Source organism: Ciconia boyciana, chromosome 8 (assembly GCF_034638445.1).
Source record: "Ciconia boyciana chromosome 8, ASM3463844v1, whole genome shotgun sequence".
In the NCBI taxonomy this organism is placed as follows: Eukaryota; Metazoa; Chordata; class Aves; order Ciconiiformes; family Ciconiidae; genus Ciconia; species Ciconia boyciana.
The window spans coordinates 51,737,550-51,762,742 of NC_132941.1; the positions used below are offsets into that span (position 1 = coordinate 51,737,550).

General features: G+C 39.5%; 1 protein-coding gene across 8 annotated transcripts in view; it reads right to left on the reverse strand.

Annotated features, from left to right (window-relative positions):
* BTRC (beta-transducin repeat containing E3 ubiquitin protein ligase) overlaps positions 1–23,870 on the reverse strand; it is a 124,552-nt gene extending 100,682 nt beyond the window's left edge. For 5 of the 8 annotated variants that reach the window (XM_072869243.1, XM_072869244.1, XM_072869242.1 and 2 more), the window contains exons 1-2: positions 23,741–23,870; positions 6,924–6,992 (exon numbers count right to left, since the gene is read on the reverse strand). In XM_072869243.1, the coding sequence (XP_072725344.1) occupies positions 6,924–6,992; positions 23,741–23,788 (117 nt within the window). In that variant the 5' untranslated portion in view covers positions 23,789–23,870. The remainder of the gene's footprint in view (positions 1–6,923; positions 6,993–23,740) is intronic. The other 3 variants (XM_072869246.1, XM_072869245.1, XM_072869241.1) reach the window with 1 other exon arrangement.
* Positions 23,871–25,193: the final 1,323 nt, after the last annotated feature.

Consider the following 25,193-nt stretch of genomic DNA (forward strand, 5'->3'; position numbering starts at 1 on the left):
TTCTACCACTCAAACTGGAGCAGATAAAACATACGGGATGCTGTGAAGAGTATTAAAACTATATACACGAGACCTGAGCTTGATATGAGGAGACAGATCTTTCCCCACCTCTTTTTTTCCATCACTTTAGAAAGTGAATATGGGATGGCTGGCAAGTACAATTCTCCCTGAAAGTCTCTTTTGCAGTACTACTCCCTGCATGCTCTCTAAAATCTAATTCTCAGGAAATGTACCTTAGGAATTTTGATCCTTTACGATGCTTTATCAAACACATGCTCAGATGTTACTAGGATTCCTAATATTCACAATTATTTTTATAATATAAACACAACAAATAGGAGAACAAACCCTAATACTTTTCAATCCCACTCAGTTCCTCTTACCCTTTTTTTAACTAAGCCAATGAGAAAAATGTAACACACATCACTTTCACATTGTGTCCAATGCGCACTATTCCTGTCACCACAGAATGCAATACATTGTATGAAATGTATCAGATAAGGCAGCTGCTATTTACATTACAAATGTTGCTCTCATGAAACTTAATAACAATTCCAGAAATTTACTTCTGGCTAAAAAGTGATTCTGGTTCCTTTCTTGGGTTTACTTTTCATCCTTTCAACCTCTTACATATACATAAAAATGAAAAGGTATCTCTTATTTTTCCTTCTACTGTTCAGAGTGGTGTTATCTTTGATTAAATACATAAGATATAGGTATAAAAAAAGAAAATAAACTCCCAGTGCATCTTGTGTACTTTCACAATTAAAAAACCTGCCATACATATTTCATTTTTTAGCTTGGGTACCACTTGATCATATAGGCTTCTTATCTTAGAAAAAGGTATATGACAACTTCAAAAAACCCTGCAAAAATGCAATGGGAATATTCTTATTTTTATTTTAGTAGGTTTTTGTGGGGCTTTGGTTTTTTTCTTTTCTTTTCCCCCCTATCCCAACAGTGGATACAAGGCATACCAAATACATAATTACATGAGAGAGCCACCCAGCTTTCAAAGGAGCCATTCCAGTGAATTGTGTAAATAATATGCCTTTAAAAACCCTAACATATGAATACAGATTTACCAGTTATGGAGCAGTTATATACCTGAGAGACAAGAATACCCATTTTAAAGAAAAATCCTGCCTAATTATGAACTTACCAAAGAGACTAGCATGGCTCAGAGCAAATTAATACTTTTATAACTCCTCCAAAAGTTTTTTGTCTGTTTTCATTTGAAAATAAGAAAAATGTTAAAAGCTGTAAGTCTTAATTAAGCCAAAAACAATGGCCAAAACCCATACAGTTAGAATTTACACCTCCTTACACCCTAGACTACTGTTCCCTACATTTAAAACAAGATAATTCTGACTTTCTTTGTCACTAGCAGTTTTTCTTGAAAGTCTTTCCATGGTAAGAAGATGAATTTATAAAATAAAGAGGCAACTGCAGTACTCCTCAGAGTGTGACCGTGAGAAGGATCTCGCAGGGTTCAACTAGCCCACAAACTGTCAGCTCTTCTAGCTGGCACATATTGCACCAGAATCATGAAGGGCAACACGCAGCTGCTGTCATAACCAGTGCTCTTCACAATTTCTCAGCTTCTATTGTGGTCAGACATGTTGGTCACATTTCCACAAGCATGTACAGGGACGATTAAAAGTGTTTTGTGCTCCTGTTTTGCTATAACAAAAGTAATTGAACCATCTTATTAAAGACCCTTGAAGCATTTTCATGAACTGCAAATCAAGCAACCCAATAATACCTCACAGAAAGCTGAGAATATGTTCCTGGGACAACTGTAGGATCTATCTTCAAAACAATTAGGTCTCACAAATCAGAGGCTGAAACACACTACCCAGGTCCAATTATAACACTCTTCCTAGATACCAAACATAGGAAATACTGGACTTCTTACCCCGATACAGATCACCGACTTCAGTGCAGCCCTTCTCCCCTTCACCCTATGGCTCAGGGGGTTACTACGTTCTGCAAGCTTTGCTGTGCACACACAGCTCAAACTGCTGTAATGATTCTTTTTCCTTCAGCCTCCCACTTTTCATGTAATTGCTCAGTAAATTTTCCTTAACATACATATTATGCAAACTCATCTCTAATCTTCTGGTAACTCCCTAGCTTACAGTAAGTTCACTAACTACACTTAAATATCAAAGATAAGGGACATCGAAAATGGTTTATGTATTCAGATTATCCAAATAATTTCTTACCTGAGTGGGATCCAGGAGGATCAAATCACAGCTTTTAGGTAAATGTTTGTGAAGAAATGTTTTCCCCAGAGAGTGGTTACTGGAGTTCAACCTCTGGGATTCCAGATCAACAGAAGTTACACGCCCCAGAAAGGGGCCAACTTCCTATCTAGAAGGTGTACAAAATCCTCAATTGCCAAGTGCTTGAGGGAACTTGTGTAGATCATATCTGAACTAGACAATACTAATGTTTTCATAATTATAGCTCTTTAATCCATGAAGCTGATAAATCTAAACCAGTGCACCTGCAGAGCTTTAAATTCAGATGCCATACTCTCCTTTAAGGAGTATAACATGCAAAGACTTGTGTGTGCTTCTTTAAGCAACATCAAAGATGGTGGTGTTAAAAGCAAGCCCTACCCAAACTTACTAAAAGCAATCTCACCAAAGTCTAAAGCATGAAACTATCTGAAGGCTTAAAATTGAAATCTTACAAGATCAAGAGCATTAGGCTCTTTCGTAAGTGAGAAAACACAGTTGCTATTAAAATCTATCATGTCCAAAGCCTGATTTTGCAGCAATTCTAAACAATTTAAAATCTTATTATGGCATAAGAGATAAATCTAATTCTTTGACATAGGCATGCTGCATGAGTTTGGGCATAGTAACATGGGATCTCAGTTCCGCATCCGCACAGCAAGGACAACAGAACTACCCGGCCTAAGAGAGGTGTCAGAGACTGAGTGTGTCCTTAATTATGAAGCTCTGACATATAAACACCAAAAACCGAAACAACAGGGAGCCAAGAAGAAGAGAACAGTGAATCATCACCTTTATAATAAAAAGCAGAAAGAGCAATATACCAACTGCCTAACCATCACCGAACCTGAACAACTACAAGGCTTTAAAAGAATATCCAACCCTACTCTAAGAAATGGGTTGAAACCTCTTCAGCTTGGGACAACTTCTGTCTAGATTTCCATCAGACAAACTGCAGAGAACAAACCTACCTTGGTGGAGAAATGAAATGGACGTTTCATTAGATTTTTCCCTCATCTCTAGTTTTATTTAATTCCATAAAATCTCTCAGGATTATTTTCATGTTATGCACCTACCACACAAAAGTGTTTCAAGGATAACTGATATGTCTGCATAGCACTTTGCATTCTCAAAGTACTATGTAAGTGTCAAATATTAATAATGAACTGCAGAAAGAAAGCTTATTTCTACTTTCAACCCAAGGAATTAGTATGTGAATTTTAAAAAGCACATGGATCCACATGGATCCAGAATATATGTTTTAGAAGTTAAGGAGGAGATGCTAAATGACAAAATTACAAAACCAAAATATTTCCAGAATCACTGCATTTTTCTCCTAGGAAAAATGCAATTCTAGTGGAAGAATCCTGTTTTCACCACAGTCCTGGTTTTTACACTCTCTTTTCCAGCTGACTTGACTGAAGTGCAGATCATTAATATCTGAAGTGCCTTGTTTTGATTATACTGGCCTTTGCTGGTACCAATCTAGTTAAGGTAGCACCAAGAATTTCCAGCATAAAACACATTTACAGGTTTATAACTTGACTCTAAAAATTCTACTCCAAAAGACAGTGGGAGGCAGAAAGGCTCAGATGAGTGCATTATATTATATATCCTATGTGATGCATACTTGTGCACTTGATGCTCACAATGGTATGCGAAGGGGAGGAATTAGCTTTAACTCTGAATTACCACATTTCACAAGCCACCTAAAATGATACTTTTAACTCCCCCGTTTAAGTAATCAAAATAACGTTTTGTAAGTGTTTCAGTTAATTAAGAGCTTAATTTGCCCAATTTCACAGCTTGGCTTAAATCATAGAAGGTGTCAATATAATACAGGAATTGGAATGTCACATCTATTGATCATATTTATACACAAACATTCCCCTCCTTCCTCTCCTCAGAAGTCAATTGCAGCTTGTCTTCAAAGGGTCAACATCTAGGTGATGGGATGTTACAGACTGATAGCAGCACAACGCTGCCATTCAAAGAAAGGCTTAAATAAAGATCAAGGCTGAATAAATTAACTGTAGGTATTTGCCTTTTTGTGAAAGATAAACTCACAGGAAACAGCTAGAGTAAAGAGAGCTTTGCAGGTTACTTAAAACACAGTTCCTAAAGCAACATGTATTTCTGGCCATTGGTATTGTATTTCCTCTAGCCCACATAGGAACACAATACAGCTCTCCACTGCAGCACAGAAACATTAAATATAAAAACATGCCATTAAAGGGCAGAGGGTAATGGCATCAGTGTGGGCGACCCATGCTCAGGTAGTGTTCAACTATTATCTCCAGTTTAAGTAGGCTGAAAATACGCAAATCCAGCCAGCACTGGTTTTAGATAAAATTGTCAGGTTTATGGGTATTTATAGTATGTGTCCAGTCTTGCAGAACTCCATCTTCCTCCACCTCATCTGTAATATAAACTGCTTATAGCCCACATTAATACAATGTGGTACTGGGATACTTCTCACATTCGGTATAAGCCAGGCAGCAGATCAATACTCAGTTATGCTGAGGGGGAAAAAAAAAAAATCATTACCTTACATCCTGTTAAAAACACACACACCAGGCAGATAAACCTGATGCACAGACACCATTCCATCTGGATGCATATGTAGATTACTGCTTTTAAATACATCAAAAGTGGCTTTCTTTCCAATATACAGTTTTAAAGAATCCTACAGGTAGGACGTTTGGTATATATCCTACACAAAATCAGTCTCACCTCAAAAAAAATTTAACCTCTCTGCTTCTCATGAGAGCTCTTTCTTTTGATCAAAAGTTTCCACCCTTTGTATCAACTCCCTTACCCACATACTTCTTGTGGTGAAGTCACAGCACTGAAACTGGAATAGCAAAGCTATTTCCATGACAGCATCTGCTGATGACACAAGCTCAGGTTTATAACTTTTCCTTGAATCAAGTAAGAAGATTTAAGATAAAGACTTTAGAACCAGTAACAGTAAACTAAAAATCAAAAGGAAAGCAGCCACACGGAAAAATATTTTTTTCAAAAAGTGTAAGTTCTTCTATTATTTGAAGTTGCCTAATGTGAAAGTCTCCTTGGAAAATTCACTAACTGAGCATTTTGGGTTTTTTTCCCCTCAGTATTTTTCAGAGTCAAAAAAGCATATATCCCACCTGCATCAGAGCATTGGTACTATAACATAGCAAGAACAGATGCAGGTCTGTTTGCCTCAAAGTAAAAGAAAAACAGAACAGCCACACAATCCTCTTCCTATTGTTCTCCCAACATACCACGTAGGAAAGAGAAACTGATGCCATGCCCCACAGGTCAACAAACTTGAGCTCTGTGAGACGATAATTGCAGAGTTGAGATTCCTCTGAGACACCTTGCCTCCAGCTCAGCAAAGTTTAAATCAAGAAAACATCAGCTTTAATGTCCCAGCTGACCTTCACTAGTGTGGACTTGGAGAGAGAGAGAGAAATGGTCTCTCGGAGAGAAGCTCCAAAGCACGCCTCACCTTTGCAATGCACCACTCATCCAAAGAAGTGGTTTGCAAATGTAATTCAGGACTCAATGCCCATCTTCTTATAGGTGTTCAAGCCCATCTCAGTTTCACAGAAGTCAATGAAGTTGACAGCAGTAAGCAACTTTCACAAACAAGTTACTACTTACTACTTGTAAGATACTGAGACAAAACTGGAGAGAATCAAAGCCATCCTGTTAGCACCTGCAGTGAAACTCCTGTGTTTTAAGGGGTTTTGCTGCTGTAGTTTTTAATTCTCTCCCACTCCACTCAAGTGACTTGGCTCTTTGTTTCTGTTGGGCTCACGGTACCATAGATCCTTTCACCACCATGTTTCATCATTTCACAACTCCAGTTGCCACGACAACAGGATGCAGCTTATCTGTGCTGTTTTCATATTTCCAGTTTTTGTTGCCATAACAACACAATCATTCTGGCTTTCTACAAAAACAGCAACTTTAAGCCACGTATTCTCAAGGATGCAGGATTCATCATACATGTATCTTCATGAGAGAAGAGATTTGTACAGGCAATTTGTAAATTAAGCTATTTTTTCTGGAGGGGGATTTTTCACTCACAAAAGTGAAAAGCTGATAGCAATTGCTAGAGGCAGACTGCTGAGACATCTAAAGCTTGGCCTTTAATAATAGCCAGAGTAATATAGCACTAGGCCACTTCCGAGTGGGGACTCCCCACAGTGTCAGGTTGTGTCAAACTGCACAATTGTTATGTGATGTGAGTAAGTGTCCATACTTGTTTCACCCAGGCATATCTGAATTAGATGGTAGATGCAATTCTCTTGAGTTTTAACCCAGTGGCCTCCCCATTATTACCAGCACCACCACCACCATGCAGCTTTGTGTTTGAAGGCCCATTTTAATTCTGTAATTCAAGCTGTTGTTGCAGATTTCTTTTCAGACTCTGACCCTTTTCACTTTCAGGTGACTGCATTTTGAACTTTTATTTACAGGAAGTGCACATTCATAAGACTGGTGAGAAAATGTTATACAAACACAGCATGCATAAACACAAAACAGTGATGGCTATGAGGGGTATCAGCTAACATGGCACTGTAACTTCATTACACCCTCATTTATGTACTTCACTAATGAGAATGTATTTCACAGGTGTCCAACACGGTCCCTCACATGAGATGAATAACAATAATACAGTCCAACCTGCTTTAGCCATGCTTGGTATCCAGAAGATATAAGTTGGAATCCATCTTTTGGCATGTGTATTCGGGGCTAGGAGAGAATAGACATAGAGACCTCCTTTTACACTGGGACCTAGCTAACCTAAGTCTAAATTCTGGAGCATTTTAAACAATGCAGATTTTTTTAAGCCATGTATGAAGATTTAGTCCCCAGATTAGTTCTTGTTTATTCCCCTGATATCAGCTGCTTTAAGAACACTCTTCTAATAAAGCCACCACCATTTTTACGATTTCCACCATTTTACATTTCAACTCAGTATATATAGGTATTTCTTTAAAATTTCCACACAAATGCACTTGGGTAAGCACAGCCCCTGTGGTGGGTGCACTAGCAGAGACTAATGGTCATTAATGCTTTTACCACTACATAAAGCCAAATGGTGTCAAAACAGCAGTAGTCAAGCTATGAGAGTGTTTTTACAGTCACCATCCTCAACACGGTCAGACCAGACACTGGACAACATGAAAAGATTAAGGAAATCCCCAAAGAGGTGCAGCCTTAATACTGGGGTAACAGGAAACTATACTCACACACAGCCATAAATTATGCCTCAAACTGACAGACAAATATAATCTCCTCCCCATTTATTGTTTTCATGCTTTATCGGGTTGAGGAAAAGACAAGACATCCAATTGCTCTGGAAGCACAGAACATACATAGCATAACTTACAGCTAGAAAAAAGTATGCAACAAAAAAATGAAACACTGCCTGTCATGACATTCATTTGCAGTTCAAAGATATTCTCACAATCAAGTGGATTCAACTGTTCCCCCCTCCCCCCAAAAAAAAAGAGAGATGCTTAGAAATTTAAATCACATCTAAGCAACAGGACCAGACAGGACATCCACAGACACGCAACCAGGTCCAGAGATCTTTCTTACTCCTGGAAACGACTTCACAACCCCTTTCTTAATTCACTGTACTTCCCCTCCAAACCAGCAGATGTGTGCCCCTACCACTCCTTGTGGAAGGCTGAAACATCTTTCTCATTTTGAAAATGGCTCTGTTCAAGGTGAGTTTATCCCCATTTGTTCTTGTGGCAGCACAATATTTAGTTTGTACAAACTGTGTCCACCTTGGTACTTGTAACACTAAAAACTACAATTGGTTGGAGAGGAAAAATGTGTCACCACTGAATGACAAACCTTCACAGCTATGGTGGGGAGGTAGTCCAGCCTTGGAATTTGAAATTAAAACAAGAACTAGAACAGACTAAAATCTTGCCTCTAAAGAGAAGCACACATACAGGATTTTACAATATACTTTGAACATGAGTTATTTTTGCTTCTCTCCAGTTTGAATTGAAATCCTCCTAAATCTTTCAAAGCAGTAGTAAGATTATGCCCTGATGTCCTAGCCAGTAATCTCAGTTAAACATGAATTTTAATAACCACCATTGTGCTGATAAATTAAAGTCAAGTATATCTGGTTACTGCATTCACCTGCTGAGTTTGGACTTGCAATGCTTAACACATTAACAAACTATGTTTTAGAGGACTTCTCACACAGCTAGAAGCATCAGGCTCTGAGACCTAATCCTTACTTCAGCACTAACTTCATGGATGGTTAGTCTCTCTACTACTGTAAAACGAGGACAACACTCATTTAACCCACCTCACAGGTTTGCTGAGAAGAACTGCTGACATTTCTACATGCTTTGAAAATGAAATAAACTATATGAAGTGCTACCTATCTAGCAAGAACACTACAGAAACCCACATTGAGCACTTCTGACTCAAGTGTTTCAGTTGCTTTTTCAAAGTAGCACAGCTCAGTATACCTATCAAGGAAAAAAAGCCTTCAATAAACAAGCAGAAATAATGACCTTTTGAAATCACAGTGTCAGGAGTAAAGAGACCTGAATACCATTCTCGGATCTGCCTAGGTTCATGCAACAAATCTGTGAAAAATGACTTCATTTCTTTCTGTTTCTCTCACCTAACCTACAAATTAAAGGATAACAGTGAAGCTTTCTCTTAGGACCAGCAGGCTGCTTAACATTCATAAAGCCCATCAGTCCGGAGTAGTTTAAGTAATTGATTTAAGACACTGATTTAAACCATTTAATTTGAAGACTCTGGTCCTGCAAATATGTAAGTGTATTAATAGATCTATTGCCATCAACAGGATTACTCTCATGCAGAAGTGTCTCCAATATCAAAGATAACACTGTATTTCTATTTAGACAACTCTTACCAACACAAGTTCTTTGTGACTTCAAAATAAAGTTCCCTGAGTATTAGCAATAAAAGTAATCAGGACTTTCAGAAGATTAGCAGCTACTGTAAACTCAATTTATTTTTCAATGCTGACAATATAGAAATAGGAGAAACTAAGACCCATCACCCATCCCTCAGCACCATACTTGCAAAATCTCCTCAGTGAAGTATGTCTCCTCTACATTTGATAAGCCTACCCTCATCTAAGAGGAAAATAAACTACACAGAAGAGACATGCAAGGTATGTCATTACCCTCATACTGCTGCTTATACCATTAAAGTGGGATATGTGCACAAGTGAGCCCCCATTCATATCAAATGCAAGCACTGATAGAAAAGGTAATTTAATTAAAATCTCTGGAGCTCTCACTTACAAGCATTTAATGCACACAGACTCACCACGGGCTAAACTTTTACAACCAATCTCCTAAATTTTAAATATCTGTGGTTCTAGGCACATTGTGAATGATCCCAGGAATGTCTCCTTCAGCAAAGACAAACAATGAAATAAGTACATCTGGTTAAAACTTTCCAAATTTCAGTGTCCAAATGACAGCAAACACGCAACTACAAAGCTACAGAAGAGGAACTCAGATGTGCTTGGTAACTTAAAAAAAATTAAATGGCCCATCTTCCCCCAGCCTTTAAAATTTGTGGGACACAGACAACTGCCTTGTTTGAAAGCTGTACTATTTTATCAATCATCACTAAAATCTTCCACAATTATGATCCATTCAAGGCAATTCTATCAGCAATACAATTAATTGCCCAGCAAGATCTACTCATTTTTGTATTTTCATGAGCACACACTGTTTATGCTCATGGTTCAATATCATTCATAAGCACAGTATTTTCTCTTAGCATCTGCTCCAGCATTTTCCATGACTAGAAGTCAGACTGGTAGGGTAATTTTCCTCTCTCTTTCAATAGCCACCTCAAAAAGTAACTCTGAAAGCACTCTAACCACTAACTTCTATCATGCTATTTTGTGAATATTTCACTTTTTTATCTAGGCGAGTGACTAACTTGTAATACAACCCTGACAACTTCCTTTTCCAAGACATTCATGTTTATTATTGAGGACTTGCTTTAAAAACGAGCCTTCCATCACCACCATGGTATTCCATAACCATCAGCAACTTATTCACAGTTCTGAAATGCAATTTTATCCTGTATGAAATGCCTACTTTCTCTTTAGTCTTTCTGGTGGCCCCAGAACTTATCATCTATATACTACCCATATATTAAATTATATTATTACATATATTGCAATTGTCTATAAAGCCATGAGCCAGAATAGCTTGCTTTGCTCATCTTTTTTTCTGCAACCTCTGACTTTTTTCCTTTACTAATCTACTCTTCCATTTTTAATCCATTTGATTTCTGCAGTCCCTAGCAAGGCCCAGAACAACAGAATGATTTCTGAGAACAAGTCAGTAATTTAAAATTCAGTGGTACCCTCTTCCCTTTCCTACAAAGGCTGATTTTTAGAGGACATTTAATTACAGGCCTGAGTTCCTACTTTCTAAGCCTAAACACAACCCCTGAAGGCTTACAATATTTGAGTCACAGCTGGAGCTGTGGTTACTATACAGTTTAAATATCAGCCTCTTTACTGTGCAATTTGTTTTGAAAATCAAATCAGATGCCGTGTCATAAACAAGTGCTAATTAAGTACTGAGCGGAAATTGGGCTTTTTTGTGCAAGAAGGGTTCTTAAATATCTGCATCTTCACTTCCATAAGAAAGGATAAATATGTCAAGAGTGATAATTATAAAAGGAAACCTACTATGGTACTTGCAAGATAGTACTGCTGCTTCTCCATTTCATCTGCTTCCATGTAAGAAGAAATGGGGGGGGGGAAAAAGTTGAGACCTGTGTGAAATATGTATGTACTAAGGATCTTATGAATCTGATCATATAACCCATAACACTTCCTTTTCCCTCAGAGAGGACATTCACGCTGGGTTTCCATCACATACGATTTAAACAGGCAAGCTAAACACATCTCTCTCTGTCACCGCAAAGCAACAGTGAAGCTACTTATATTTTCATTCCTTTTAAGTTATGATGTACACACGGTATTTATTTGACGATAACATTGCATTCATTCAATATAACACCTTGTTTGATAAATATCAAGTGAAGAACAGGAATAATGCATTTTAATACTCTGAAGCTTGCCTCTGAGTAACAATATTCACTACTCCATTAACTAACAGGCTCTTGGCTACAAAGGCAGAATTAGATCTGTCAGTCACTGACATGGGAGGCCATGGCCAGTTGCACTGAAGATCATCCAGTTGAGATGACTTCCACAGCAAAGGAAAATATCCCCTGTGGCCTATAACTTGTTAATGAGTTTGTATGCATTACAGCAATAAATTGGATTTCTACTATAGAATATACAACTTCATGGCCCAAACAGATACCTTACTCCACTGTCCAAAGCAGTACTCAAAATAAAGCGCAGTTAGATCTGTGGACTCTAATTCAACAAAACCAAAGACAGGATTTCAAAATCTTTCATTATTATTAGGAGAGAAAACCATGAGCTCTCTGATTCTAAAACCGTAATCTGACGATATTTAAGTGTGCTCTTTGTGAGATTTTGTAGAAGGAATGAATGAACACTGAGTCGGTTAACTGTCAGATCTCACAGTTTGATACAAACTCCTTCAGAAAGACACGGCACTCTCGAACAGTAGGCTCTGACTCTGCCTGCAAACTTAATTAATTCACCGCATGTGGTGAACATGACTACTGTAGTTCTTTAGTGAATGTTTGGAGTATGTTGACCAGGATCTGCTCCAAAACAACTGCCACTGGTGAACATGTATTTATATTCCTTGACAGATTAAAAGGCACAAGTTTTTATATCCTGCAAGAGCAGCAGCTACCAGGAAAACTACTTTTGTAACGTGAAACACCTGGATACCTTCTTAAGGGCTCACAAGAACACTAAGCTACAGTATTCAAAACCAAATGGAGATCTGTGACAGCACTCCATTAGTCTTTGGACAAAGCAACAGCAAGCTCTGTGAACATGCTTACTACAGCAGTGTAAAGAGATCCTCTTCGTGCCCATAAGTAAAAACATGCTCGATTTCACAATCACTTGACATTTTAAGTCTGAAATTCAAGTCCTGTACTCAGCCTCCTTCAAGACTGCAAGATCTGTGGTGAAGAGAAGCTACATTTCTCATGGTACTGTCGGATACTTACCTGGCACAAGTTCAAACAAGAACAGTGGCATCCACAGCGCAAGCATTATGTATAAAATAGAAGCTGGAAGCTTGTCTAGAGATCAGTAAAATGAAGCTGCTGCCTTTTAAGTATCTTGTCTCTTTTTCATAAGTCCATAGAAAAGTCAGAAAGCTTCCCTGGATTCTAATTTTTCACTGAGACTCAAAGCATCAGGAATAGAAAATTTTGTACTCGAGAAAAAATACAGCCAAGGTGAACAAAATTAAGAAGTCTGGAAAACTACAATCCCCATAATCAGCAAAAGAACCTACAGTGCTAACTTTCAGCTTCCTGATCTCCTGCTGAATTTTAGGTAGCAGACAAAAAAGCACGCAGAAGAGATGAGCTAGTCTATGCCAACTATCCTGGAAGGAAATCTGCAGTTCACACATTAAGCAGACCAATTTGTAGGAGGAATACTGGTTTTTTTCTAAAGAAATGGAAATGCTTTCAAGAGCAGACTTCAGCACTCAACCACAACATGTTCTGTTTAGGTAGTGAGCTCTCGTCTTCTGAGCAGACTCCAGCACTCAAGCCAAACAGTTTCCTGTTCAATGAAGTAACCGAAAAACTTCCTTTTTGCACAATGGCCATTCTATCCCAATTCATTTCCCTAACAAAGCACTGTGCTACAATTACAATGTGGGACCTATTCATCCATCATAAGTAACTTGGAACCCATAACTAATTGCCCCAAGTACTTACCAAGATATATCAAATTTCCTTTCCTGATCTAAATGCCCTGTACTGACTTCAGCTCTATGACAGTTTGTAACTCCTTGAGACTGGCACAAGATGTAAATGCTCCTTTGCTTGGCTTAACTAGAGGAAACTCCTCCTTAAAACAAGAAATACCATAGAAGCCTGCTGTCTCGGAGGACTATGATGCAAGAAAGAAGCTGGGGCAACAGAAGCAGATGAAGACACCTAACAGGCAGCCTCTGCCAGCATCCCCATGCAGAACAAGCATATGTAAGAAGATTAACCATAATGAGTCTAAAACGGTGCAAACTGACTGGCCAACCTTTAAAAAGCAAAAAAACAAATCACAGACAAACAGCATATCCTGTCTCCCAAGAAAGGAAATCTACTGAGACTGCGTGCTGATAACTATTGCCAAAATCAAGCAGTCAACATATGAGACCTAAGTAAATCTACTCCCAATTTAGAACAACTTAGAATTAGTGCTAGACTAACCCAATCTTCTTCTTTAAGAAGATCACCGAAGTCCAGACAAATTAGAAGTAGTTAAGCATTTGATAAATGACAAGTAGGAAGTTACTAGTTGAAATGGAGAGGATTAGGATTAATACCAGAGTTGTAAGGAGGATAAGAAACTAAAAAGGGAAGAGGATCACAGGTTATTTCAAAAAGGGAACCATCAAGCTATACAGAGATTGATCCTTGTTGAAATCCATTATTAATCTTGAAATTAATGTTAAAATATTCTCACTAATGGGTAAAAAAAGACCAAGAATTACCAATGCACTAATGAAATTGGCTGAAGACAAAGTTAAGAGACATCATAAGTACATAGGACACAGCATCTTGAAGACCTGGGTAACAGAACCAACACAAGATGTACATAAATTAAAAAGTAACATTATTTCCACTATAAACTAGGGAGTCAGTAACTGACAAGAGGGGAAAAGGCCCTGGGATAGGCTACTCATTAGATAATGATGGTTCACAAATAAGATGCAGCCATGAAGATGGCAAATACTACTGTAGGATATTGTATAAAGTGAAAAATTCCCAGGAGAGAGAAATTAGTATTACTGGGTTTGCACAAGGAAAAAATAAAACTTTTCCTGGAATATTCTGTATAGCTCTGGTCACTCATGTTCCAGGTAGATTAATCAAATTCTGCAGCTGTTTAAAAAAGTCTGCTAAGATGATCAAGAGTTATAGGAAATGTCTTATGATGGAAAGAAAAAGAAAAAAAAAGCTTATTTAGCCTGACCAGATCCAGCTCAGAGGAGAATATGATTGCTCTCCACAAATATATGCAGATGAACACAGGGGAGCAAGAAGAGCTGTTTATGCTGAAGGACAACATTGGCACAAGAACAAATGAGAATGAATTAGCCATGAATGCAGTTAAGCTGGAAAATAAGAACAAGGATTCTAGCTTTCAAAGTAGTCAAATTTGGAATAGCTCTACAATGGCATAGCAAAAAAAATTCTACTCACTGAAGAACTGCTTCAAGTAGCTTGCAAAAGGGACTAGACAGTACACTGCCAGTATCGGACTTTAACCCATGCTCAACAAGACCTGTTCCAATCCCATGTGGAGATGTTCCCTCTCACTGATGGGCTTTGACTGTTTTGCCTCTGCATAAAGTCTTACTTTAAGATCAGTGAGATACAGATAAAAAGGACTATATTCTTGCCAGTAAAAAACTTTCAGGACATTTATGCTTGTTTATAAACAACAGCTGTGACAAAGTACAAGAGCAACACACTTCACTGGAGTCATCCCAGTCAAAAGGAGGAAAAAAAAAGGAAAAAAGTTACAAAAAGAAAATGAACAGGGAATGTAGATTTTTGTTCTTTTGCACCTATTAGCAACAGAAAACACCTTCTGTCATATTTGAAGAGGGTGTTAACATTGTCTGGATTTTTTCAGAAAACTGTTGAGATGCTTCCAAGACCCATCTTCTAAAACAAGATTGATCCATCATTGCTTGAGACTACACCCACTTCTCATTGTTCTAATTTGCAGGAGATAAATGATAGCTGGCTGCACTTCTCAATCCTGTTGAGAGTTTTGGCAATAAGAAGGAAGGGCATTGAGCAGACCCAATGAACAACCCCCCTGGAGAATCACCGGCATCTTCCTAACAGACAGAATTCGAGGCCAACTATCCATAAACTAAAAGTAACTCCCACATAAACACTGCTCTATTCTGCAACGCTCTCACAATAAATTACAAACGATGTGTGTAGAGAGGGAGAGTGACTATATTGTATGATGGACTTTCATGCTAGACCATTTTTCTCTGAAACAACTAGAGATTGTTTTGGTTGCTATATGGGCAACCCTGGAGAGGTTAAGATTTTCTTTGCTAGTCAGAATGCAGTCTAGCCCTGCTTTGTATCCAAAGACAGCTGTCACCTTTCTCCTGAGTATTTAATCCATCCTCCTATATTTGAAGGAAAAAAAAAAAACACAAAAAAGAAAAAAACAACCAACCAAACAAAAACAAACCAACTCACAATCTGTAAGAATAACTGTCCCCTGAGCTGGAAACATCAAGAGAGACAAATCCTACAAACAAACTGAGAGAATCTACAAGTAGGCACAAAGCCAACGTAAAAACCACACTGGAGTTCTGCACTGGCTGGTATCTCCCAAACTCTCTTTCTACAATCTTCTTCAGATCTGTTTTGCTCCAGGTGCTTCTGAAGAAGATGGGCCATCTAAACTACAGTTAGAAGTACACTTATTACTGTTCTGCTAACATACAACTGCACTTAAGAACTTCTTCACTCCTTCACAGTATGTTCCTGCAACTTTTCCCTTCTTACCATGGGATGAAGGAAATTAAACCAGCACTAAGGCACTTTGCTTCTGCTAGTCCAAACTGGTTACTCCAGTGGATGCTGCCAAGAGGCTGCATGGCTCCTGCTCACAGACTGTAAACACTTCTGTCTTTCCCTCAAGAAGACTGGAAAGACCCCTTGATGAGCTTTCCCATTCTTCCTCATTCTCTCCTTCATGCTGCTCTCATCAAGATGAATGCACAGACCCTGTTTCAGCAGCGAGGGGAGGGAAAATTAAATTGGATGTTTCTCAATTCTTAGTACAGAGGAGGACTAGAAGCAGCTAGAGAATGCAAAATTATGATCAATCATTTGTTTCCAAGCAAAATCACTGTCGAAAAGTGAAAAAATTTAAAACTGAAAGTCTTCATCCATGATTCTCAAACCGTGTGCCATCACAGCTAACAAATTTGGCTGTGCACACACTACTGCAAGCAGGCTGAGCACCCATTGGTTAATGGAACCACGGAACTTGCAGATGAAAGAGAAAAAATGAATTTTAATGCAGTTTTTAGAAATACTTGTCATTGCTTCAGCATTGCCATTTAGTGAATGGGACCGATTTCTCTCTCAGTAGGGGATGATATTTTAATGATGTAACAATGTACTTCCCAGAAGAAAGACAAGCCTCATGAGGCAGATTAAAACTAAGAATATTCAGATCCCATTAAAAACAGACAGTTTCAAGACATTTTAAAAATTAATTTTGTTTAATGATAAAATGTGTTATCTTAACAGGTGGCTAGCCAATTGTAAAATTAACCAAAACATGGTCAGAAGCACAAGGCTAGCTATTAGAAGAACCGGTTTCTTTTTATTCTGTCTTTTATTATCAGTGTACCATATGACCCTACACAAATTCCTCCAGTCCATGACCCCAGGCAAATTTCTGAGCATCAGCTTTCTCTTTCTGCAAAGCAGGGGTAGTACTTGTCCAACACCAGAGTTCCTCAAGACCTCAGATAAAGAGACATTAGAAAGTATTGTTGTTTAATAAGCAGGGACATATTTAATGCAAATCCCAGGATGTTTATTTTCAACAGTTTCTGTGGGATCAAGAAGTTTTTCTCAGCACTTATCAGCACCCTGTCAAGAAAAGAGCTTCATGTTTGATTGCTTATTAACTGTATTTTGAGCACTTAATATTTAGCTGCAGCCACTGGACTCTGCAATACTACAAGTAATTTTCAGTTTCCACAGCGAAACACACACTGCATTCAGCCATTCTGTGCAAAATCACTTAAAATATATAAATAATACACCTTATTGAGCATCTCCTGAATTGTAGCAAGGGGGAAATGAGGAAGACTGAAGAAAATATTGAGCATTAGAAACACTAGTTAAGTTTGCCACTGAGAATGGTTAAATATTACACAAAACTCACCAGCACGCAGGGAGGTTAGAGATGACACAATGTAAGCAGACAAGGAAGTGAGAAAACAGATTAGTCCATCTGCATTGTTGAATTTAGCGTGAAAATTTTTATACAACAAAATCAAGTTGCTTGGCTTGCTGGTTTTGCTGGTCTTACAGGTGATCTGATCATTTATACCCTAAATACTGTTGCAGTGATCACCGAGAAAACGAATGACAAGAAATGCATCCATACAGATGAAAAGAGTCAGTGGAATCCTTTCACTCAATTCTTAATGAAAATTAATAACTTCCAGGTATAAATTACTTTCCTTGTAATAGAAAATAAGTAGTTTTCATTAACAAGTTTTAGAATACAAACAAACTACCAGCAGGGTAAAATGCAAAGAAAACAACACTGTGGATGAACACATCCACTTGACAAGTGTATCCAGTCAACGTTCGTACATCAGGAAATACTTTCTGATCCACACTTTAAATCTTTTTAGAGCGTGAAGTGAATTTTAAATGAGACCAGACCATGAAGTTTCCTCTGCCATTTAACTTCTAGTCTCAAGCCATTATTTCTCCTACCTCAGTAGCTGTTAACACTGAAAATAAACAAGAAAACAATGTAACTGTATTTTCATCACATTTACAGCCCAGAGATCAGAGCTTAGTTGGCCACTGGAAATACTCCAAAGATCACCGTTTCACTTTTTCTTCATTTGGCACCTCTTAAAGAAGCGATCTCCGAACACTGTACATTCCTACCTTACCTCTAGAGATAATACAGAATAATTTTATTTTCTTCCTCTGAAATCTTCATTGCCTCTTTCCATATCACAAACCACTACAGAATATTGAGAATGTTGAGCCCACTGCGCATGTCTTGTATCTTCCAAGGATTATTTAGGAAACCCTGCCTAACCAAACTTTGTGGTTAGAACAGTCTGCTTTATCTTACTAATGAGAATGATAATTTAGTACCAAATACTCGTGAGGAATTATAGCTCTGCTGACTGGCAAATAATTTGCCAAGGCAGATTAGTTTAGCTGCATAAAATAAATATCCACCTGCATATACTAGCACTAATCAGGGCGTGAAATTAAACTTTTTATTCAGTGGGAAATAACTGCTGCAAGGCGGCGATTTAGTCTGGGAAGCAAATATTAAGGTCAGCCTATTCTCTCTGATGTTTATAGTATATATTACAGTGAGGAGATCATGGTGCAACAAATTCTGCTTTTTAAGTCTATGAAACTAAATACTTCAGTGATGCGATAGCAAATTTGCCATTTGCATTTCTAATTGCATACATTTAATGGAGCAAAGTGGCTGAAACGAAACATTACCAAAGAAGCGAGGGTGAAGTTACTGAAGTGCCAAAGGCCTGCACCAAGTACAGAAAAATCTACGGCACAAAGTTTGGAGTAGAAGAAAATAAATCAACATTTTCTTTACAATATACTAGTCCCAACAAATCCTCAAACTAAGAGGATGTTATTTCAGTTCTATTGGAAAAAATTACTAAGCATATGTTTAATATTCAAGCAGGATTTGCAACCCCATGTTTAGGAGGCAACTCTCTGCTATCCCAGCTGTATACAAAATTATTTTCATCGTTTTCATGCCACCCTTGCTTTGGATAACCCAGGATTCTCTGCCACAATGACCACGACACACATATGTTATTAGGAAGACTATAATGTTCTCAAAGCAGATTTTTATAAGAATAGCTAAGAAGTCCTGGGTCTTAAAAATCCCAGCCCTACCGATACCATAAATTATACAGGTTCAGTGCAAACAGAACCTCTTTTAAAGTATCAGCTTTTATCCATCTGTTCCATATATATATATACAAACACACAAATAGAGAGAAGAATAAAAAGAGATTCCAAGTCTATTACCCTTAAGCCTCCAATTACACTGACTATTCCTCACTATATTACCTGCCAGTTACGTGGAAGCGCCTACAAACATGAGAATGTAAAAATTAAGGAACTTCAGGGTTTTCTCTGATTTTAAAAAAAAAAACCAAAACACAAAAAAACCAAAAAACACAACCACCACCACAAAACCACAGATGCATCTTAAAAGACAACCAAAAGGTTTTGGTTCTCCTGTGAAACTGGAAGGCCATCAGGACCTCCTAGAATCATGTCACCCAGAAAGAAAAAGAAAATGGTAATTTGGTGGTGAAATGGAAAAAAGACACTCATGAAGAACGCTAGTATCAACATCTTCCTATTTGCAAGCCAGGAAATTAAATTAAGTACTGCAAATTGATTCATTTAGAAAACCTGAGAAAGTGAAACTCTCTTAAATATCAAGCTATGGCCTCCCAAACCATCCTAGATAGGATCCCAAACTGGTCAGGTACAGCTCCAAGCACTGCTAATTAAACACAACTGAAGTTGCCACTAGTCCATTCAAGAAAACAGATGTTGCTTCATAGAGCTTTGATATTTTTCTTAAATACCTTTCAAAATGAGGAACAAAAAATATGAACTCTTATAAAAAGGGCTTTATTGTATTTTTATAGCATATTACATACCTTGTAACAATCATTCTGTTAAGTGTGAATGTCAGTTTTATTTTCTGTCCCTTTTTTCCTGGCTATTTACAAGCTTTGTAAGAATCATTCCTTAATTAAGTCTAAACATAGTTTTATATAAATGGATTCCTGGAATTAAAAACGTTCAGACTTAAGAAATGATTGTTACAGAGACTGTAACAGGCCGTAAAAAAGAATGCCACTTTAAACAAAGATTTCTCATTTTAATTAAAAAGATAATCATCAGAACATTCGTACACTTAACAGAACCATTTGAAGCTACTTTGAAAAAATATCTACTATTCTATGCAGGCATATGTAGTTTACTTTATATGACATTTAATCAAAGTCTCAGTTGAGCCTATTGCACTCAGACTTTAAATACTGTATCTACAGTTTTAAACACTTTATTCAAATATGGAAGTTACTTATTGAGCACCTCATTTCTAGTACTTTTGTAAATGGTTATGACAACAGAAATTCCATATTCTTGAAGGCATAAAACCAGAGCTCTGTAAGGCAAGGGTTTTTGGGAGGGGGTTTTGTGGGTTTTTTTTAAGCTAATGGGCACATTCACCTCTCCTTTTAGCTTATGCATCAGTCTCTTACACACCGTACTTCACAAAGAGTGTAGTTTTATCTGTAGTATTGCAGAAACACGAAAAGGGGCTGAGGTGAACTGAGACGAACTGAGACAGGTTCTATTCTGGTAAAACCCTTGGTGTAGCTGCAGAACACTGGACTATATAACGTACAAGATCATATTTTAAATCTATGAACTGGCTTTCATTCAAAAAAAGCTTTGGAAGATGACATGTAGAATACACGATAGAAAACACTCATTCACCAGCAAAAACAGTCTTCCCTGGTGAGCAGTTGCTTAGTATTGCATAATGCTAATACACAGCAATTTAATATCAGAAATAAATTAGGTCTTCTTAAAAATGTAGAGGTAAATTGAGTAGGCAAATGAAGTTAAATAAATTACTTAAACCTTAAGTATTAGATTATGCATATCATGGCTGACCATGGATAACTAGGAAACTGGTAGCAGATATTAGCTAAATGTAATACTGTTTCATTGGCAAGTAATCAAGCCAATACAAGCCAGTAAGAAGGCGGCCTTCTTTTACTCCCATCAAAAAGGTGCATAGGCATGAGCGCACATAAAAAAGAAAAACAGTCCAGTTTTTCTATATTTGATGCTTTGAAAGACACTTTAAAGCAAGATATTTCATTCATAATATTAGCATTGGATGAAGTCTCCACATGACATTTTTCTATTAGAGTTAGACATGAAAATAATTTAAAAAAAAAAATCGCCAGGTCCATCTTGCCTGATACCTTGTGACTCAAGAGAGCTGCTCAAAGTCAATGCCAAAAATTGGGTACTGACATTTTTAAGTGGAAAAAGTATTATTTTCTAGAGAAGCACAAAAATACTACCACCTATCAGGCTGCTTTTCAACATGAAATGAAAACTACCGCAAATCCATATCAAAAACAAAACTACCAAGAGCTGGAGAGATAACAGGTCTCACGGATTTGAATATTTACCTACAATGGCACTTGGGAAACTCTCAGGGAAAATCAATAATTAATAGCAAAGCCCACCCCAACCCAAAGTGCGAGCCACCTAATAAGGAAGATGTACATGAAGTGTGTCCCACACTTGGATGAACAAGATAATACACTGTGAATGATTCAGCATTAGTTGAGAGGATGCACGAGCTGATCTACTACCTCTGTGTAGATAATTGTACCAATGCCATTACTGCAGTTCCTAAGCACTTTCTGAGTACTAAAAGGCAGAAACAAAAAGACGCTTCCTAGGAGGGCCAGGCTGCTACTTCCAACTGATACCTCATGTACCAAAACAACCTACTTGTGCCATGCCTCCACAAACACCAAAAGACCCCACCAAATCTTACAAAAACTTTACTTCATCAGCATAATTAGAGTCACGTTCCAGATAGACGTGTGCTAAAGCAAAAGCCTGAATTGTGTTAAACAAAAGCTTTTCTCACTCTCCTCTCAATCTGTAAGCAAAAATATCCTAAAAAGTTCAGAGGGAAGCCACATCTTTCACTGCACTTTTTACAAGCATTTTGCATACAAGAGGCATATTAATAAAACATTGAGGAACTTGGTTTAGCTTTTAGTTCTCAGCACAGCCTGATCTTGATAATTCCTCCCTTTATCTGGTGCTCTTAACAGATGCATCTCCTGTAAGAGCAGCTCTCGCTCATGCTCAGGTCTCTCCCTAGTGTCAGGGGGCTTTATTGTTCGAGTGGAACACAGCCAGCTGCAAGATGGACAGAGGTTCCCTCAGGTCCCAGGCCCAATCTTATGGAAGATCTCCAGCTCCTGGACTAAGCCCTTGGATGGTAATCTTAGCACAGAAGGTGAAAAAAGCAGCATATGGGAAGTCAGCGTAGCATGTTCACAATGCTGTCTGGCAGAAGACAAAAACATTTCAGCAGAAACTTTTCAGGATACGAAACTCACTATCTAGAGGCAGGCTGTAATTACCAAGCTTGGCCAAACACAAGTGCAACAGGATCTGGGACTCTCCTTTGGCCAATCACACACCAAAGAGGGTAGTTTATTACTACTAATTGCTACCTTGCCTATTTAGGTATCCACAGCATTTTCCCACTTCACTGAGCTGAGACTCTATAAATCTAACAAACGTGGAGACTACTAGCAAAAGGGTCAAAAAGTCTCAAGAGAAACAAGTTCTACAAGATTAAAAAACAGAAGCCAAACAAGTGTTTTGAAGCTCAATTAAAAATTAAAATTTGCAACTAGCGTTTCCTCAATTTCATTTTGGGCGTATGTTCTGAAGGTTTAATAGAATTGCTGCTTCTTCATGATGAGCTTAGATTTAATTCTGTACCGCTGAAAGCACTAATCCAAAACAAACTTTTAGCAAGTGTTGCCAGTCATTTAAACTATATTCTTAGAGAAAAAAAACAGTTTTGGGCACCCAAAATTTACATTCAATTCAGCTGGCACCAGTTTGTTTTCATTTCTAATCTTATATTTCTGGCCAAAACACTTAGAAATATCAACAAATGAAGAAAGAGAGAATGAAACTACAGTTTAAGTGCATCATGCCTCAAATCTAAGTAAACTAGCCACATTTGAAGAACATCTTGGATGCAAGTACCCCCAAGGCTGTTTTCCACGCCAAAGGCCAACTCGCAAACCTAAACAATGTAAGTGCTCTTCACATTCACTATCAATGATATGCTGCTGCTGCAGCAGGTGAAAGACTTAAGTGTCAGTATTTACGGCTCTCACAGCAGAATGGAAAAAAAAACAAAATAAAATTGCAGAGAGATGGTGTGCAGTACAGAAGGATAGTCTAAGGTGTATAAATAAAGAGAAAGGCCCAAGAATTACACGCACAGCCCCTCCCGGTGCCTCTGGGCCCCTCTGCCAGCTCCTGCCTCGCTCGAGTTTAACTTCTCCCGCTCCCAGGTGGCGCCTGCAGCCCCCCACCCCCCCCAACACAAGGATACTTTGCCACGGATTTGGGGCCCCGCTCCCGGCACGCAGCCCTCCCCGGCACGCAGCCCCCTCCCCGCACTCCACAACGCCTCTGGGGCCCCGCTCACCGCCCTCCCCCGCCCGTAGGACGAGCCACCCCCCCGCAGCCCAGCGCCCCCCGGCCCAGCACGCCCGAGGGGCCCGGCCTCCCCCAGGGTCCCCTTCCCCATTGCCCCCAGCCCCATCTCCCCTCCGACCCTCCCCCACAGCCCCTCCTCATCCCTCGCCCCTCCCCCGGCTGCCCCTCCACACACACGCACACAGGTGCCCACCCCGCCGCCAACAGCCGCGGCCCCTCACCATGAACTTGAGGGCCTTCTCCTGCAGCACGGCCTCGGCCGGGTCCATAGTCCTGCGCCGCCACCGGGGCCGCCCCTCCTCTCAGTGCCAGGCCGCAGCCAGCGCAGACAGGAACCTGCGCTGCCCCGCGTCCCCCCCCCCACCTCGCCCCGCAGCCCGCATAGCGCATGCGCCGCCCGCAGGCCCACGGGAAATTGAGTCCCCGGCCGCGCTACCGGCAAGGGCCCGGACTGTGAGCTAGAACTACAAAGCCCAAAAGTGCTTGGGGTCGGGGGCACGCCGGGAGCCGGCTGGCGCATGCGCTCTCCGCGGGAGGGGGGGGCTGACGGGAGTTGTAGTACTCTGGGGCTGTGACGGTGTAACTTGAGGGCAGGGGCTGGGGGGGGGGTCGTCCCTGCTCGGGGCGGGGGAGGGAGGGAAGCCCCTCTCCGCGGGGGCCATGTGGGCCATTTCCAGCCCCAGACCTTCCCTGGTGAGGTGCAAGGCTGGCTCCCAAGCCACAGCCCTGCGTTCTCTTCCATTAGCATCTCGCATGTGGCTAATGGCGGGGTGCAGGGGTGGCTGGCAGCAGGTTCCCCTCGCAGGACACCCCACCCGCGCCCCACGGCGCCCGCGAGAGCTCGGCTGCTCCCTTGTTTTGCTCCAGTTGCATTCCCTGCTTGTGCACTGTCGATTTTCAAGTAAATTGTTACCGGTACACCACCTGAAATTAACCCCATGCACTGGCGTACCCCAGCACGCATAGAACGAGTACCAAAAATATCTGGTGAATTCCATATGGAGAGAAAGCCAGTCCGAAGGAGCCATTGCTGTTCCTTGGCAGGGGATATGAAACAGGGAAACCTGCGTCACTGGAAGGGTTCAAGTAGACTTACATCATTGTTGAGGGATGTTTGTTCAAATCGGTCCCGTAAAGACAACTCCTCACATAAACAGCCTCCCGTGGTGCTTCGGTGCCCTTACGGTTAGCTTTTTTTGTTAATGCTGCTAAATCAATTTTCTCTGAAAATTGGGCCAAGTTCTCCTTGCTGTACCAAGCAGCAAACAAAAAAAAAAATTGATCAGCATCCTTTTAATAGCAGCTGCACATAGACTGGAGGGTACTTACCATATCCCACTCTTTAATCTCTGTTGCACACCAAAAAAGACCAGCTCACTCTTTGGCAGCCATCGCTTCTAATCCTCTCGGTTTTGTTAATTTTGTCTAATCTCTTTCCAATTTTCCTACATTTTTTACAGTGTGCCCAAAAGCTGATGCCACCTAGCATGGAGCAGCAGAGAGGAATTACCTCCTGTTTCTTTAGTACTAATTAGAAGAGCCTGATAAGTTTTTCCTTTCTCTATAGCAAACATGACACTGATTCGTATGCAGTTTGTCATCCAGTAAAACATTCAGATTCTTTTCCTTGCTGCATTTATATATTTGACTGCATCTTAAGCGAGTTACCCTGGA